Source organism: Lampris incognitus, chromosome 2 (assembly GCF_029633865.1).
Source record: "Lampris incognitus isolate fLamInc1 chromosome 2, fLamInc1.hap2, whole genome shotgun sequence".
In the NCBI taxonomy this organism is placed as follows: Eukaryota; Metazoa; Chordata; class Actinopteri; order Lampriformes; family Lampridae; genus Lampris; species Lampris incognitus.
In genome coordinates, this window is record NC_079212.1 from 81,541,094 (window position 1) to 81,560,399 (window position 19,306).

The 19,306-nt window shown below is 46.1% G+C and overlaps 1 protein-coding gene across 1 annotated transcript in view; it reads left to right on the plus strand.

Annotated features, from left to right (window-relative positions):
- Positions 1-19,306, plus strand: part of LOC130130537 (cytochrome P450 2J2-like) — a 161,897-nt gene that overhangs the window by 124,603 nt on the left and 17,988 nt on the right. Inside the window, exons 6-8 of the mRNA XM_056300245.1 lie at positions 10,977-11,124; positions 11,319-11,506; positions 11,605-11,746. Of these exons, the coding sequence (XP_056156220.1) occupies positions 10,977-11,124; positions 11,319-11,506; positions 11,605-11,746 (478 nt within the window). The remainder of the gene's footprint in view (positions 1-10,976; positions 11,125-11,318; positions 11,507-11,604; positions 11,747-19,306) is intronic.

Consider the following 19,306-nt stretch of genomic DNA (forward strand, 5'->3'; position numbering starts at 1 on the left):
TTGATATGCGTGGCTCTCCTGTGCTCCGATGTCCAGCCGCGCCCGTCGCCATCGGAGCTATTGGTTTGCATTTGTTTATGTAACCAGGTTAAAATTCATGTTTTTATTTTGTCTGAGTATGAAATATCACCAAATCCTGTCTGTGCGCTGTTATTTGTGTTTACTACATTTTATTTTATGTCATTATTTACTTTTATGTATGTTTTACAACGACCGTCATATACGTGTACTGTCGCTTTAAGAGAGAGGTCTTGTGGGTACACGGAAGAGGGAACGCGGGAGAGGCCATTTTTTGCTTTGTGGGAGGAGTCTCAAGCAGCGATCGAGCCGAGCCACGCGTGTTTCTTACGGTAGGACAGTTTTGCTGGTTGAGGAGAACGTAACCTTGAGTATCCCTGTAAGAAGATACTGCAAGCTGTGGGATAAAATACTTGTTTATCCTTTCTTACATCGGAGTCCCGTGGACGGTTCTCCTTCTAATGCACACGAGTGAAGTCCGGGCAGTGGTTGAACTTCGACCCCCACGTCCGTAAGAAACACCGCTCCCGCTGGAGGACTGGACGTTTGTCGAAGGGTTTGAAACCAAAATAAATGGCAAGGTGGGCCAAATAGAGTCCTGTGTGTCCCCCCTCCTTCCTTGATCATGATGATGATGATGATGATGAGAGACTGAGGGCCCCCCACAACACCTGGGACCCCACCGAAAATAGAACACAACGCAGAGCTAATGATGAGAGTGACGGGCGTGCAGCAGGCTGACCAGCAAAGAACAGCATAGGACTGCCCCCGTTACATTTAGCAGCGACGGTCGTTGTGGGTGTTAGTTTCGACTTCATTATTCAGTGGTCATGAGAGTCGTTGGAGCCGTTAGTGACCGACTGTTGTTCTTGGAGGCTAGGCTTCTTGAGTCTCCTGGGTAGAGATGAAAGGACGGCATTGTAAGTGGGAGATAGGTGGTGTCGCAGACCTCGTCCTCTGTTGACGGATGGTTTTTCCAGTTTCGCATAGATGGCTTCCTTCACCCCTCTTTCAAACCATCTATCTTCTCTGTCCAAAATGTGTACGTTGCTGTCCTCGAAGGAGTGAGTCTTCTCCTTTAGGTGTAGATAGACTGCTGAGTCTTGTCCTGAGGAGTTTGACCTTCTGTGTTGGGCCATCCGTTTGTGTAGTGGTTGTTTGGTTTCTCCTATGTATAGGTCAGTGCAATCCTCATTGCATTGTACAGCATACACCAGATTGTTTTTCCGGGTGTGTGGTACACGGTCTTTGGGATGAACCAGTCTTTGTCGGAGTGTGTTGCTGGGTTTGAAGTATACAGGGATGCGGTGTTTGTTGAAAATTCTCCTGAGTTTCTCGGAGACCCCAGAAACATATGGGATGACTGTGCTATTCCTTCTGTTCCTTTTCTCCTCGTCGCGCACCTGGTTGGTCTTTTTGGAACGTGTTGCAGTTTTCACAAAGGTCCAACTGGGGTAGCCGCAGGTTTTTAAAGCTCCCCTCAGGTGTTCGTGTTCTTCTCGTTGGGCCTGAGTGCTGCTGGGCACATTGTCACCTCTGTGTTGCAAAGTTCTGATGATGCTCAGTTGTGTTCCAGCGGGTGGTGTGAGTCGAAAAGTAGATATTGGTCTGTGTGTGTAGGTTTCCTGTAAACCCCAATGTGGAGGCTCCCGTCTTCCCCAATGTGGACGTCACAGTCCAAGAAGGGCAAACTGTTGTTCTTTATGTCTTCCCTTGTGAACTTAATGTTCTTGTCCACTGAGTTGATGTGTTTGGTAAACGCTTGCACCTCTTGTGTTTGGATTTTGACCCATGTGTCGTCCACATATCTGAACCAGTGGCTCGGAGGTGTTCCTCTTAAGGAGTTCAGGGCCCTGTGTTCTACCTCTTCCATATATAAGTTGGCCACAATGGGCGATACTGGTGAGCCAATTGCACAGCCGTGTTTCTGTCTGTAAAACTGGCCCCTGAATTGGAAATATGTAGTGTTCAGGCAAAGGTCCAGTAGTTGGCAAATCTGGTCTGGGCTGAGGTTGGTCCTATTGTTGAGGGTGTCGTCCCGTAGCAAACGTTGCCTCACAGTTTCCAAAGTCTCCATGGTTGGGATGCAGGTGAATAACGAGGTCACGTCGTAGGATACCATGGTTTCATCCGGTTCCAGTTTTACGCCTTGGACCTTGTCCACGAAGTCAATGGAGTTTTGGATATGGTGAGGTGTTTCACCCACTAAAGGGGTCAAGATGTTGGCTATATGATTGGCAATGTTGTACGTGACTGAGTTTATGCTGCTGACGATGGGCCTGAGGGGGGTTTCATCTTTATGGATCTTAGGGAGTCCATATATGCATGGAATGTTATCTTGTGGGTAGAGACGGTGGTATTGTATGCGATCAATGGTTCCTCCTTTCTGTAGTTTCTGTAGGTACTCAATTATTATCTTCTTGTAACCACTAGTAGGATCGCGTCTCAGAGATTCATAGGTGTCGCTGAGTAATGACGTGATCTTGGCGTGGTAGTCTGTTGTGTTGAGGATAACCGTGCATCTCCCCTTATCTGCTGGAAGGATAGTGATGTTTTCGTCCTTGCTCAGGGCTATCACGGCTTTCCTTTCCTCCATGGTTAGGTTGGAAGGAGGGAGTTTCGCATTGGACAGAGCTGCTGATACCTTTAACTTAAGCTGTTCTGCCTCGATTTCCGTTAGCTTGTTTTTCCTTATGGCTGATTCTGTGGATGTGATGAGGTCAACTATAGGTAGTTGTTTGGGTGTCATGGCGAAGTTCAGTCCTTTGGCTAAGACCTCCTTCTCTGATTTTCCCAATCAGAGAAGGAGGTCTTAGCCAAAGGACTGAACTTCGAAAATGGAAAAAATCAACCATTATTAGAAAATAATCTTTTTTAAAAACAAAAAAACAAAACAAATCACCGGGGACTGACGGTTTGCCAGGTGAATTTTAAAAATGTTTTCTGAAGGAGTTGGCACCCTTTCTTGTCAAGGTTGAAAACTATTCATTGAAGGAAAGGCTTCAAGGTCCTGGGCAGAAGCCATAATTTCAGTCATCCACAAAGAGGGAAAGGATCCCACCCATTGTGAAGGATAAATAGACCTATAAGCCTCCTATACAATGACCACAAAATCCTTAGTGCTGTATTTGCTAAGAGAATACAGAAATATATAGGAAAGCTAATTACACCAGATCAAACTGGGTTTATACCAGGTAGACATGGGGAAAATAACATTAGACGTGTTCTAAACCTGATATCATGCGCTAAGAAAAAGATGGTAACGTCCATGCGGCTTAGCTTGGATGCACAAAAAGCTTTCGATATGGTTGATTGGAGCTGCCTCCACTAGGTACTGCTCAATATGGGTTTCACCCCACCTTGATAGATGGGTGAACGTTTTATGTTTACGACTAAAATCAAGAGTGAGAGTAAATGGATGCTGTTCTAACTTCTTTAATATTAAAAGAGGGATGAGGGAAGGAGATTGTTTGAGCCCTTTGCTCTTCACAAATTCCATTGAACCATTAGCAGAAATTATAAGACAATAAGGTAATATCGAAGGAATAAAAGATGGAGGCATAGAACACGAAATTTCACACTTTGCTGATGACATCATGATGTATATAGGTGAACCTATCTCGACAGTATCGGCTTTTCTTAAAGTCCTCAGAGATTATGGGGAAATATCAGACTATAAAACATGACTCAAAATCTGAAGCGATGATGCTCTCAGGTGACTGGCCTACTCAACTAGACGAAAGGGTTAAATGCCACTGATCTGACAAGGGTTTTAGATACATTGGAATTAATATCACCCCATGTACTGCAAAATTATACAATGCAAATTAAGAAAAGCTAATAAGGGGGATAAAAGCAGTCCTCCAAAGATGGGAGATTCTTTCCCTATCCCTGGTTGTGTAACCCACTCTTGGGATGCGCAATGCTTTAGGTTCAGGAGGAGCTAAGGGCAGAGTGTAATAACCACACACACACACAAATTAATCTGAACTGCACCTTTAGTGTGCTGGAAAATACAAATACAATTAACAATTACAATGAAAATAATGAACTGGGCCCTTAAAATAAAGAAATAGTCCTGAAGTGTGATTTTCTACACTTCAATGGGTCAATGACTAGTCAGAGTTAATTGTCAGAGTCAGTTGTCAGAGTGCACTCTGGGGTTTTATTCAAAGGATTCCAGTCTGGGTGACTGGCACAACTTTGCCACACTGGATGGTAAGTAGAGTTGTCCTGCAGAGGTTCAGATCCGCTTCTTATTGCTAATCTGGTGGCTCGCAACAAAAAAACCTGACCTGTACATATAACACAGGTTCAGTTTCTTAAATGTATCTTATCTATGCTGTACAATATTCAACAATCAATATTCAAAATAATACTGAGTGTATTACATTGGTGAAATAATAGATTCTAAAATATATTTTAAATTAATCTCAAATACTGGAATTATTTAGTTCTACAGCATGTTTTAACATACATGAACAATTTACAAACATTTCACGTCAGGATGTATAACATTCACATGCTAACAACACAATGCTACATTAACAGCCTTATTGCTAGCGTACGGCGATTAGCCGAATAGCCCGATTGCTAGGCTATTTTACCAAGACACGTGGGGTGCGATAACCTCGTTAAAACGGCACTCTTCGCAGCCCGTGGCTCGTGTTGTAAAACCGATTCAGTCAATTACCCACTTGAAAAGTGTTATGTTTTTATCTCTAAATATTTCTTTTTATTCTCTTACCAAGCTCACACACGTTACGAAGCAATTATCGCTTGATAAGGCGCTGGCAGCGTCCACGCTCTCGTCTCATGTGTCACTGCCCCTCCCTTCTCTATTCACACAGACACTCTCTCTATCCTAGACTCGATCATCGAGGCAGGTAAGAATGGAGCCGATAGAGGTAACCGATTTTAACGAAGTAATAAATCATAAATGTAATATGATATAAAATAAAACATGAACTTAAAACAAATTAATGTTATAACTTATATAGTTTTTAAATAAGTTTATTTTTCTTTAACCCATTATTTCTGGCTGGGTTACAGTTGGAAGAGTTGAAGCTATCAGAATGAATATTTTGCCTAGACTTCTTTTTCTTTTTATTTCAGTCGCTACCAAAAGAAGTAGCTATAGCTAAATTCAAACTCTTTGAAAAGCTTTTCTTTGAATGCATGTGGTAAAATAAGAAACCTAGAATTAGACTAAAAACACTGTGGAATACCAAACATAAAGGGGGTCTTCATTTACCCAACCTCAAACACTATTACTAGGCAGCACGATTAACAACACTGGTAGCATGGATAATATATATATATAAAGATTTTTTTCCCTTTTTATCCCAATTTAGTGGCCAATCGATCTCTATTTTAATTCAAACACCCAACCTCGTACTGCATGCGTTCGCCAACTGCATCTCTCCGGCCGGCGGTCTCGAGGGAGACGCCTCCCCACTTTCGTGACAAGGCGACTCCAGGCCAAACCACTGCTTTTTCCGACACACACAGAGACGCATTCATGTGACGAACACAAGCCGACTCCGCCCCCCTCTCGAAGACAAGCGTTGCCAATTGTTGCTGCTTCGAGTCCGGCCATAGTCGGATCTGACGGGACCGAGGCGAGGACCCCATCGGGCAACTGCATCGACACAAAGCCGATGCTTAGATCCCATAAAAAAAATATATATATATGACAGCTAAAAATGACATGGGCTTTCAAAAGTTAAATGACATATGCCTGTCATTTAACTTATTTGAGGGTGGAGACCCTACGATCCTACAATTTGTTGGCTTTATCAGAACGCGACCTCCGGCGTGCACTGGGGCGGTTTGCAGCTGAGTGTGAAATGCTCAAGATAGGAGTCAGCTCCTGCAAGTCTGAGGCCATGGTTCTCTACCGGAAAATGGTGGATAGCTCCCTCCGGGTTGGGGATGAGATGTTGCCTCAAGTGAAGGAGTTCAAGTATCTCGGGGTGTTGTTAATGAGTGAGGGTAGGATGGATCGGGAGATTGACAGGTGGATTTGTGCAGCATTAGCAGCAATGCGGACGTTGTAATGGACCATTGTGGCGAAGAGGGAGCTGAGCCAGAGGGCAAAGCTCCCAATTTACCAGTCAATCTTCGTTCCAACCCTCACCTATGGTCACGAGCTTTGGGTAGTGACCAAAAGGGTGAGATCGCGGATACAAGGCAGCTGAAATGATTTACCTTCATAGGGTGTCTGGAATCAGCCTTAGAGATAGGGTGAGGAGCTTGGACGTCGATAGGAGCCAGTTGAGGTGGTTCGGTCATCTGATTAGGATGCCTCCTGGGTGCCTTCCTTTGGAGGTTTTCCGGGCATGGAGTTCTCGCTGGAGGGACTACATGTCCAAATCTGGCCTTGGGATCCCCCAGGAGGAACTGGAGGGTGTTGCTGGGGAGGTGATTGGTTCGGGCAACTGAGGAGGTGGTGGTTCCAACCCAGTCGCACAGACTTTCGTGATGGCATCACGTTAATTAATAATCGTGATGGTATCACGATTATGACCTGATTTACGTTGTGTGGTCACGATCTGATAGAAACCTAACACTAACCCTCGAGTCGTGACCACATCACGTAAATCAGGTCATAAACGTGATGGTATCACGATCGAAAGTCTGTGCGACTGGGTAGGGTGGTTCGGGCATCTGATTAGGATGCCTCCTGGGCGCCTTCCTTTGGAGGTTTTCTTGCTGTGAGGTAACAGTGTTATCCGCTGGGCCAGCATGGTTAGCACTGTTAGCACAGAAAAAAAATCTAATCTGCCATACATTAGGAGGCAATAGCACAAAAGAAAATTAAGTGCAAACTCTGATGAAACAGTGTGGCAAGCAAGTGCAAGTAGAAAAAGCCTTTAGAGTAGACACCAGAAAACGTTGTATGATATGTCTTGGTGCATGTTCAATAATCCAGGTAAGAAAATCAAAGTAGGTTGAATCAGTTCATCTTGATACAACGTTTATTGACAGATACATTTCATCACCCAACTAAGTCATATCTCAAGTCTAAATTGACTGCAGGTATCCCCACCCTTATAAACAATACAGTACAAACAGTTGCATAATGACCGAACCTAACGACCAGTTTCATATGCAAATATGGGTGTGACCATTAATTAGGGCTTTAAAGGCCATGTGTACTATTCACAGAGGACTAGGGAATTTTGCAATCACAGCATTGTAAGTTCAGAATACTTTATTCATCGCTGAGGGGAAATTGGGTGAGATGTACATTGAATGAACTCTGCAGTGATACGGTGCTATACAAATAAACTTGCCTTGCCTTACTCGTAGCCCCCGCCCCCCCCTTTGACTCCCCATTCCAACCATCGTCTCTACCTATCAAGGATGTGCACATCCTTATCCCTGAAAGGGTGGCCACTGGCCTGTTGACGGGTGTAGACTGCAAAGTCCTGGCCTGACATGTTAGCTCTCCTGTGTTATGCCATTCACTGATACAGTAGCCAGGGAAGGGGAGAAATCCCACATTAAACAAGCTCTGAATAAGTGTGGTTATCTTAACTGGGTGTCTGTCAAAGCCAGAAAGACGCCCAAACAGTGTAACAGCTAATTGAAGAGAGGGGGACAACAGCTGCGTAAGTGTAAACCAGTGGTGATTCCATATCTGGTGGAGGTGTTGAAAAAGCTGGGACACGTATTTTCGAAGCACTGCATCTCAGTTACTTTAAAACCCCAAAACACGCTGCACCAGAAGTTGGTCCACCCCAAGGTCCCGTGGCACAAAGGATTGCCGTGACTTATACATTGGGGAAACTAAACAGACACTGGCCAAAAGAATGGCACAACACAGGAGAGCTAACACGTCAGGCCAGGACTCCGCAGTCTACACCTTTATACAGGCCAGTAGCCACTCATTCAGGGATGGGGTGTCCACATCCTTGATAGGGAGGAACGCTGGTTTGAATGGGGAGTCAAAGAGGCCATCTATGTTAAGAGGGAACGACCATCCCTGAAATGGGGGGGGGGCGGCTAAGAGTACATCTATCGCCATCTCACAATGCTGTGATTGCAACTATTCCCAAATCCTCTGTGAATAGTCCACATGGCCTTTGAAACTAGTTAATGGCCACACCCATATTTGCATATGAAACTTATTCGTCGTTAAGCAACTGTATCATATTGTATTGTTTATAAGGGGTGGGAAATACCTGAGATCAGTTTAGACTGAAGATGTCACTTATTTGAGTGATGTAACGTATCTGTCAATAAACGTTGTATCCAGATGAACTGATTCAACGTTCTTTGGTTTTATAATGTGGTGTAAGAGTGGCAGCTAGCGCCAGGTCCCATGTAAATATAAATGCAACCAGTTGTCATTTACAATAAAGGTAGGCCTTAAAGAGGATAGTTTTCAAGCTTTTTCTTGAAAGAAGTGAGTCCGTTGTTTTTACGGTGAGAGAAAATTCTGGATCTAGAGCTTGTCACTCATAGAAGGTACAGATAGTAGGGTACTAGAGGCAGACTAAAGACATCGAGGAGGAGTATACATGCTGATACAGGACTACAGGTAGCTAGCTGCAGTTCTGAACTGCCCAGAATGCCAACAAGGTTTTGAACTTTATATGAGCAGCAACTGGAAGCCAGTATTAGGATTCAAAGATGGGAGTGACGTGCACATTTTGGGAGGCTGAGGACCAAGTTTGCAGCATCATTCTGGATTCTCTGTAGTGGTTGGATTGCACAGGTAGGAAGGCCAGCCAGAAGTGTTTTGTAGTAGTCTAGCCATGAGGGAACTAGGGCCTGGACTAAGAGCTGGGCACCATGTTGTGACAGGTATGGTCTGATTTTGTGAATATTATATAAAGCAAAGTTATAAGAGAGGGAGACAGCCGTAATATGGTCTGAGAATGATAGTGTGTTATCAATCGTTGCAAGGTTCCAAGGTTCTATGAAGAACTAGAGAATGTGACTGCAGCTGTTCGCCTTCTGACAAGAAAGAAACGACGTGATCACATAACGCCTGTACTGGCCTCCTTTTATTGGCTTCCTGTCTGTTTTAGGATCCAGTTTAAGGTTTTATTACTTGTTTTTAAGTCTTTAAATGGCTGGCACCACCTTATTTATCTGAGCTAATATATCATCATACACCAGTCAGAGCACTCAGGTCAACAAACCAGATGCTCTTACATCTTACATGTTACGAGATCCAGGCTTAAGAATAGGGGCGACAGAGCCTTTGCAGTGGCTGCTCCTGATCTCTGGAACAATTTACCAGTGCACATAAGATCTGCTCAGACCCAAGAAACTTTTAAATCTTTGTTAAAGACCTACATATTCTTGCTGACATTGAATCCAAGTTGAGCTGGACACTGTGATTTTATTGTGCAAATATACTTTTACTCAGCTTGATATGGTAGACAGGAGATTCTGGTGATTCATTGTGTTAAATGCAGAAGATAGATCACGCAGAATGAGAAGGACTTGCCAGCAGATTTGGAGTGATCACTTTTAAAACCAGACTGATTTTGATCAAGTAAATTGTGCTGTCAGAGAAAGGAGGATAGCGGTTTGTATGTCATCACTTTTTCGAAAAATCCCTATTCCATTGCTATGCTTTTTCAAAACTTCACCTTTTCCACCTTAAGCAAGTGAACAAACTTTTTTGTTATCTTAGCCGTTTTTTCAAAACTGCGGAGTTCCCATTCAAATTTTCTCATGCGCAGCTTCAAATTTGTCAAAAGACACATTGATGGAACATACCTACTGACATCTGGACACTTCGCAGCTGCTGTATCAGGTTGTGAAATTCTCCCTGCTCTTGGCGCCTTCTCATAATAGGATACACAATAAGTCCTTGTTTTCTCTTTTTTTCCTCAGAAGTGAGAGAACAACAAAGTCTTCCTCAGTGCTTGAAAACTCACTTTTTTTTAGTATTGGGAATTTTCCAAACAAATAACCTAATAAAAAGACGCATTGGACTCAGTGTACAAGGACAACAATTTTTATTAGCACAACATTTTTTTTTCAGACAACAGATGAATCTGATTTTTTCCTGTGCATAAAATCGCACAGGAAAATTCTGTAGTGAATTCGAGTGGCAACCACAGGAACTGCGGCAGCCGGGACGCGAACCCATATCTACGACAACGCGAGAGACATCGCTAACCGCTCGGCTAAAGACTCCGACCTGTTAACTGAGGGCCAATGTGTTTACTTACCTATGCATGTTACAGTATCAAACGTGGTGTGCAAAGGCCTTCAAAAATAAAAAGAAGCCCAAGCAACTTTAGAGTACCTGGTGATTTTGGAGGAAATTTCAGATTATCGGAGCATGGGATAAAGCAAAAAAACAAAAACAAAACAAAAAACAAACAAACAAACAAACAAAAAGAAAAAGCAGCAACATTAGATTTCCTTAAAGATATCCAATGAAGTTTTCCTTGTAAATACACTGGTTTTGTTCACATTCCAAATCAAAGCACATTGTGTGTGTGTGTGTGTGTGTGTGTGTGTGTGTGTGTGTGTGTGTGTGTGTGTGTGTGTGTGTGTGTGTGTGTGTGTGTGTGTGTGTGTGTGTGTGTGTGATAGACGATGACTGTCTCTGTCTGTTCGTTGGTTTATTTGTTGGTCACACTGTAGTATTATCTGTTTGCCATAGGTGGGGGTCTAAACAAAAAGTATTGACAAATTTGAAGAAGAATAAAAAAAATAAACAGTCATCTTGGCCAGCCTGTTTCTCATATTATATGGACTAAAGGTGACCTACTGGTTAGTGCTTTGCTAAACTAACTGAGAGCTTATCAACATATGGTGGAGGATGACATGGTGCTGTTGGCTTGTTAATAATCCATGTATTATTAACAACTTTCTGTGCAAAGATTATGAAAGTGATTCTCATTCATCTTTTTCAAGTAGCATAACTTTTATTTGAATATTCAGTAGCATGGCACATTCTTGGAACTTTTGGTTTCTTTCAGAGCAAAGGGAATGCCAATGATGAGGTAACCTTCTATGAGGAGAATCTGGTGATTTGTGTCTTGGACCTTTTTTCTGCTGGCACTGAGACTACATCCAGCACCCTTCGCTGGGCCTTGCTCTACATGACAAAGTACCCAGAGGTTCAGGGTAGGACTTACTGACCAACAACTAAAGCAAAGTTCTGTAGAGTGAAAATTCAAAAAGACACAACATTAATGTCAAGTTTCATAGCTGCATGATATCACACTGGCAAAATATATGTCAGACTTACTCAATGACCATTTTCCAATATCACGATATCTTGCTTTTATTGTCCTGTCCTCCTTTGTCTTGTTTGATAGAAAAGCTCCAGGCTGAGATAGACCAAGTGATCGGACCATCCAGACGGCCAACCATTCTGGACCGTGGCAATCTGCCCTACACTAATGCTGTCATTCATGAGATCCAGAGGATGGGCAATGTAGTTCCTTTCAACATACCTCATGCAACCACCAGAGATATCCAGTTGGGAGAATACACTATCCCAAAGGTCATTTCTCATTACTTCTTTATGAGCATAGTTTAAAAATTACTTTGCTACAGATTAAGTTGTTCATTATGGGTTTTTTATGCTATTTTTATCTACAGGGAATTACAGTTGTTCCGAATCTTACAACAGTGCTGTATGACAAGAATGAATGGGAGACACCATTCACCTTTAACCCAGGACACTTTCTAAATGAGGATGGCGAGTTTGTGAAGCCAGCTGCATTCCTTCCTTTCTCTGCTGGTGAGGAGCATCACAAGGCACTTGGCTTCGCTAAATTTTGATTAAGGTGCCCTGGAGACAAGTTAATCTTAATATTTCACTCTTGATTCATAGTATTGTGGAGTATGAAAGAAAGGAGACGAGACAACTTCTCCTTTTGACCACACAGCCGTGGGGTCGTTTATTTCCTCTAACCAACTCAAAATGAACAGTTCAATAACTTAAAACTTCCGCCTCGTATCTACCCACAATACCCCTTGCTAACCCCCGTTCACTGTCTTAAAAGGACCGTTTCTGGCTCGCGTGGTGAATATCTAACCTGTAAGTAGGTCACTACAACCCCCCCCCCCCAAGAATTCACCATGACAAAAAGAAGGGGAAAAAAATCAACGTGGCGGAGGACGAATAACGTGGCCAAAATGGCTCCTCTTGAACGGTGTAGGGCAGGGAGGCATCCACGCCGAGGGGGCTTGGCCAGTTGAACCGAACTGTCCAAATCCAGGTAGGCCGGCTTGAGGTGGCCCACCGAAATCCGATCCCGCTTACCACCGACATCCACCACAAAGTTCTTAGCCCCCTCCACCAGGACACGGAAGGGGCCATCGTAGGGGGGCTGCAGGGGGGTACAGTGGGCGTTGTGCCGGATGAAGACGTACCCGGCCAACTGCAGGTGCTTGGGGATGTAAGACTGAGGGAGGCAGTGCCGCGAAGTTGGGACTGGAGTGAAAACGCCAGCGCCATCCTGGAACACAGCCCGTTGGCGGGCAGCAGACCAGGGTGCCGCGCCGTCTGGGAGAAATTTCCCCCGGACCCGCAGTGGCTGACCGTAAACCAGCTCGGCCGACGAGGACTGGAGGTCTTGGGCGGTCCGCAGGCCAAGCATGACCCATGGGAGCAGGTCGACGCAGCTGCTGTCTGTGAGGCTGGCCCAAAGAGCGGCCTTCATTGAACGATGAAACCGCTCACATAAACCGTTGCCCTGCATGTTGTACACCGTGGTGCGGTGCAGCTTCACCCCTAGGCTTTCAGCAACTGCAGTCCAGAGCTCGGATGTGAACTGCGGGCCCCGGTCAGAAGTGAGGTCAGATGGCGTGCCAAACCGGGCTACCCAGGACCTGATGAATGCCCGGGACACCTCAGCAGACGCGGTGGCTGACAGTGGAATAGCCTCTGGTCACCTAGTGGTCCTGTCCACCACGGTAAGGAGATGAGTGAAACCACGGGAGGGGGGAAGGGGTCCTACTAGGTCCACATTGACATGGTCAAAATGCCTCCCAGGCACTGCGAACAGTGCCAGGGGTGCCTTGGTGTGGCGGTGAACCTTGGAGCACTGACACGCCACGCAGGTGCCCGCCCAGTCCTTGACGTCCTTCCTGAGGCCATGCCACACGAACTTGGCCCCCACCAACTTCTTTGATGCCTTCACGCCTGGGTGTGAAAGGCCATGGATGGCGTCGAAAACCCGTCGCCGCCAGCCCGTGGGCACCATGGGCTGAGGCTGACCTATGGAGATGTCACAGAGAAGCGTGGCCCCGGCGTCGTCGAACACCACATCCTTCAACTGCAGTCCGGTGTCAGCGGTCCGGTAGGCCTGCACGTCTGTGTTAGAAGCCTGGTCTGCAACCATTGCTGCGTAGTCGAGTCCCAAGTGGACGGCCCCCAACATCGCCCGGGAGAGGCAATCAGCGACGAAGCTGTCCTTGCCGGCGACATGCCAGATGTCAGTGGTGAACTCCGAGATGTAAGAGAACTGGCGCTGCTGGCGCCCAGACCATGGCTCGGTGGCTTTGGCCATGGCAAATTTCAGCGGTTTGTGGTCCACAAACACAGAGAACCGGTGGCTTTCCAGCAGGAACCGGAAGCGGCAGATGGCGAGAAACAGGCAGGTCAAGAAGCTCCCGGTCAAAGGTGCTGTATTTCCTCTGACTGCTGCGCAGCTGGCGGCTGAAAAAAGCGAGCGGCTGCCAGGCTCCGCCCACCCACTGCTCATACACTGCCCCCACAGCGTGATCTGAGCCATCCGTGGTGAGTGCTACTGGGGCAGTTGGTGATGGGTGCGCAAACAAGGCGGCGTCAGCCAGCGCAGCCTTAGCATCCTCAAACGCCCGGTTTCTCTCCTCCGACCAGTCAACTGGGCCCTTGGGGTCCTTACTCTTCAGAGCCTCATACAGGGGGCGCATGAGATGAGCCGCCCAGGGAATGAACCGGTTGCAAAAGTTCACCATGCCCAGGAACACCTGCAGGGACTTCACCGTGATCGGGCGTGGGAATCTGGCGACAGCATCCATCTTGTCGGGGAGGGGGGTTGCGCCATCCTTTGTAACCCAGTGCCTGAGGAAATCAATGGCTGGCAGGCCCAACTGGCACGTCGCCAGGTTGACGATGAGCCCATGCTGGCTGAAATGCTCGAACAGCTGCCGGAGGTGAACCAGGTGCTCCGCTGCGGACGTACTGGCCACGAGAATGTCGTCCAGGTAAACAAACAGGAACGGCATATCTCGCAGCACAGAATCCATGAGCCGCTGAAAGCCCCTTGAGCCCAAACGGCATCCTCGGGAACTCGAACAGGCCGAACGGCGTGATTACTGCCATCTTGGGCACATCCTGCGGGCGGACCGGCACCTGGTGGTATCCGCGCACGAGGTCCATCTTGAAGAAGATGACCGTCCCCGCCAAGTGCATGGAGAAGTCCTGGATGTGCGGGACGAGGTAGCGGTCTGGCGTCGTGGCGTTGTTGGGGCGGCGGTAATCACCACATGGGCACCAGCCGCCATTAGCCTACGTGACCATATGCAGAGGGGAGGCCCACGGGCAGGCGGGCGCTCCATGTTGGCAAACTCCTCCTTGGCGATGGCGAGCTTGGCTGAGTCGAGGCGCTGTGCACGGGCGTAGACTGGGGGGCCAGTGGTGGTGATGTAGTGTTCCACTTCGTGCTTGATGACTGCTGATGAGAAGATGGGCGTTGAGAGGTCCGGAAACTCAGTGGACAGACGCTGAACTGCATCCCCGGTGGCAATCATGTTGGACAAGCCGATGGGACCCGCCTCCCGCCTCCCCCAGCGTACATGGGTAGGAGCAGAGGGAGACTGCATCAATCAAGCGGCGGCTTTTAACGTCCACCAACAGTCCATAAGCGCGCAGGAAATCCGCACCCAGGAGGGGAATGGACACCTTCGCCATCACAGAGTCCCAGCCGAACCGCCAACCTCCAAAAAACCACCTCCACATACCTCGTGCCATAGGTGCGCACGGGGGTGCCGTTAGCAGCATCCATGGGGGGGGGGGCGCGAATCCGCCAGCCATCGCGTCCACTGGTGTCGCATGCAGGATACTTTGCTGCGCGCCCGAAACAACTAGCAACCGCAATCCGGAGATGGTGTCTTGAACAAACAGCAGCCTGCCTTCCTGGGCAATGCTCAGGGCTACCACTGAGCGCCGGCCCTGGCTTTTCCCGCCCCGCTGAAAGCGCATGGTGCATGGCATTGCTTGGCTTTGGTTCCAAACCTAGCATGGTAGAAACACAGTCCCCCTGAGTCGTGCTGCCGACGAGAAACTGCTGCCGCGGCGACACCCGCAGCCTCAACCGACGGTGGTGAACGAGCGTGGGCAGGCAATAGAGCGGCCACACACTGCTGTCGGCTGGCGAGAAAAATCCTGTCAGCCTCTGCGACCAACTCCCGAAAGTTGTTGGTGGTGGACAACTTGGAGCTAGCCAAGGCAGCACGGACGTGCGAGGGGAGCAGCATCTGTCCACTTGCTCCGATGACTTGCCGTTTCCCAAGCCTTGCAACGAAAACAACCAGTCCGCCCGCTCCACCTCTGCTAGCTCAAAAGCCTGTAGCAGGTGTCTCTTAATCGTGCCGTACGGCAGGGGGCGGGGCTTGCCGCAGGCCCAATATCCGTGACGCCGTAGATGTTCCGAGTGCCGCCACGACGTAGTAGTACTTGGTCTCATCCACGGTCATGTTCCTAATCACGAACTGGGCTTCGATGTGAGCGAACCATGCTGCCGCAGCCGTTTCCCAGAAGTCGGGCAGTTTGAGCGAGACGACATTAGCCACTGCCGCTCTACTGGAAGCTTCGTTTTCCATGGCTCACGTCGGTGTCACCAATGTGGAGGATGAAAGAAAGGAGACGAGACCACTTCTTCTTTTGACCACACAGCCGTGAGGTCGTTTATTTCCTCCAACCAACTCAAAGTGAACGGTTCAATATCTTAAAACCTCAGCCTCCTCTCTACCCACAATACCCCTTGCTAACCCCCACCCACCGTCTTAAAGGGACCGTCTCTGGCTGGCATGGTGAGTATCTAACCTGCAAGTAGATCACTACATTATCAATTTTGCATTTTCCAATACAATAACCTTTCCATAAAGTTCAAAGATACCTTCCCTATAACTCTCAAATGACGGTGGATATCCATTAGCTCCTCACCTGTGCTACATTGCGTCACACTGTCAGAAAAGACTTTGACTCTCCTGTGAGGAAGATGGATGACTCTGACCCTGCCCACCTAACATGCAGCAGATGCTGCCACAGATGTATTTAGACACGTCAAGGTCAAGTCAAGTTTATTTGTAAAGCCCAAAATCACAAGGTAGTCCCAAGGGGCTTTACAATCTGTACAATATAAAACAATATACGACAGTATACGACATACAACACCATCTATCCTTGGACCCCAGACCCAAATGAGGAAAAACTCCATAAGAAAAACCTTATCATTAAAATAAAAAAATGGGCGAAACCTCAGGAAGAGCAACAGAGGGATCCCTCGACAGACAGACATGCAATAGGTGTCAGATGCACAAAATAAAAACAAATAAATAAATAACAGAATTATAATGTAGCACCATAGATTACACAGAGCAAGTTAATAAAGAATACATGGAGTTAATGCATAGCATTTGGCAAATTTAAATTGGTTGGGTAATAAAATTTGTAAAGAGAGTGCACAGCAAATTCAGTGAATTCGTGACCATCCAAGACAACGTCAGGAACCTCACAGGTGCAGTCAAGCCGGTGGGTCCCCGCGCCATAAAACCAGCGCTGCTGATTCGGGGCCCTACAGAGAGAATAGACTTCACATGCACACGAGGCAAAGAAGAAGGCTCTGAAGTTATCAGGTGGCCGAAACAGAGATAGAGAGAGATGATCCATGGTCATCAGACAGTCTGTAAAGGAAATAAATATGTCCTCTAAAGCGATAGAACGGGGGGGAGGGGCAGGCGCACAAAATGGGCACACATGTTCTAAGAGATATGAGCAAAAGGTTAGAATGGTGCGATGCATTCAGATTTTACAGTTTCCATCGGTACCCTGGGAAGGCACAGCACCAATGGCGGCCATTGTTAACCTGAGCCTTGACCGATCCGGTATGGAGCCTCAACCGATCAGGTATGGTCTTGTCATTCCGCAAACAGATTTGGCAAAATTTTACATCGGATGCCCTCCCTGACACAACGACTAAACCTATGGACAGGGGCATAGGTAAAGCCCTGGATGCCATACAACTCCAATTCATGGAGTTGCGCCCATGTACATAACACATTAAAACAGAATTGTTGTGGAACTCAAAATGTTAACTGTACCGGTATTAGTCTATGCACATCAGAAATTTAGTAACATTAACTAAAAAAAAAAAAGAAAAGAAAAAAGAAACCAAAGTATTTGAGTATGCAATTCCTTAACTCTCATATTGACAGTTTTCAACTAGCCTATACAAAATACTACAACAGCATAATATAATTCCTGAAATTCAGTTATGGCTTTTGGTTTTGGTGTGCCACCCCAAGATTTTCATTGGCCCCATTTGGCCACCCCTATGAAAAATTTCTGGGAGCGCCATTGGTTAAGAAGTTCCTCGGGGGCAAGACGCCGGGGGTTGATGAGATTCGCCATGAGATGCTGAAGGCTCTGGACATTGTTGGGCTGTCTTGGCTGACACGCCTCTTCAGTGTCGCGTGGAGGCCGGGGACAGTACCTGTGGAGTGGCAGACTGGGATGGTGGTTACCAGAGGTGAAAAGAGTACTAAAATAGTCTACTCAAGTAAAATTACTATTAGTTTGATGAAATTTTACTTAAGTACAAGTAAAATTACCAGTCTAAAAATCTACTCAAGTAAAAGTAAAAAGAAGCTTGTTTAAAATTTACTTAAAGTTACTTAGTTACTTTTTAACAACGGAAGGGGGGGGGTCTCTCCTGTGTAGTGCAAAAAGAACAAGGGGGTATAAATCTCAGACTAGTTGCTTTTAATTAAAGGAAAATCTTTACAAATTACAGTGCAATAACAAAATAAAGCGTCTGTGAATGTTCTCATTCATCCAGGCCATGGTTATCCAAAGGAATTGAATCAAGTGCAACTGGACTTAATATATATCCGTGAAGACATTTTGCCTCTCATCCAAGAGGCTTCATCAGTTCGTGCCTTTCTGACTAGACCAAGCTAGTCTGACTGGCTGGTGATGACAACTCAGATATTTATCCATATTTATCCATTTACTCCAAAGAGGATAAATATCTGAGTTTCATCACCAGCCAGTCAGACTAGTTTGGTCTAGTCAGAAAGGCACGAACTGATGAAGCCTCTTGGATGACAGGCAAAACGTCTTCACGGATATATACCAAGTCCAGTTGCACTTGATTCAATTCCTTTGGATAAGAAAATACAACATGTTGACACACGGCATTTAAAACCCTTAGGGAGGTATAATGTGTCATTTTAGTTCAGACCATCCCATAAAACATTTTCAAACAATACAACCATTGAAGGTGGCATAAATTGTGGATTCTGTAGACCATCCTTCTTTTCATCACCAACAAACACCAACAACAGTCATACTGCAAATCTATAAATCAGAACGGGTCAAGGTCGCAAGTGTTGTGACTTTCCCTAAATGACCAAAAGAAAACCAAAATCTAAGTATCGGGGACATTCAAGATGTTTTAAGACTAAACTGTGCCATCTTTGATATCAGACTGTGCTCTTCCTGTCGAATAACAAAACATGTCAAATAAACTCCAAACATGTTGAATGAACTGCATGGCAGCTGCTATAGAAAACATTTAAAAAAATGTCCTGCCCCACTGTATATCTAAATTACAGTTCCTTTATTTGTGTGTCCATCTTTAGAGCATTACTCTCTGAACTTCCTGTTAAGTTTGAGCAGCAGTTGGTTGAGGTGGCTGAGGCAGGCAGGCCAGTGTTGAGCTTGAGAGGAAGTTTTTTGATATGTGGAAATGAGTTCAGCAGATCCATATTGTTTGAGACACAGGCTAGGTACCCATCCAGCTCCCCTGTACCTTGTGACCTTCTGGACTTCACTGAGGAGAAGAAATCATCTTCATCTGATAAATGTTGCCCAACTTGCTCCACCCCAGCCTCTGCCATCTGGTCAAGGTGTTGTCTCACATAGACCAGACCTGTTGAGTGACAAATAAACAACAATGCATATTGAATATTTCTGACAGTTAAGCTTTGATTAATCTGGCGACAAGAGTGCATCATATTGCAGAAATTACAATAACTACAACTTGTGTAGAAAGACTCATATTATTGCACTTATGACATTGTGTCAAGT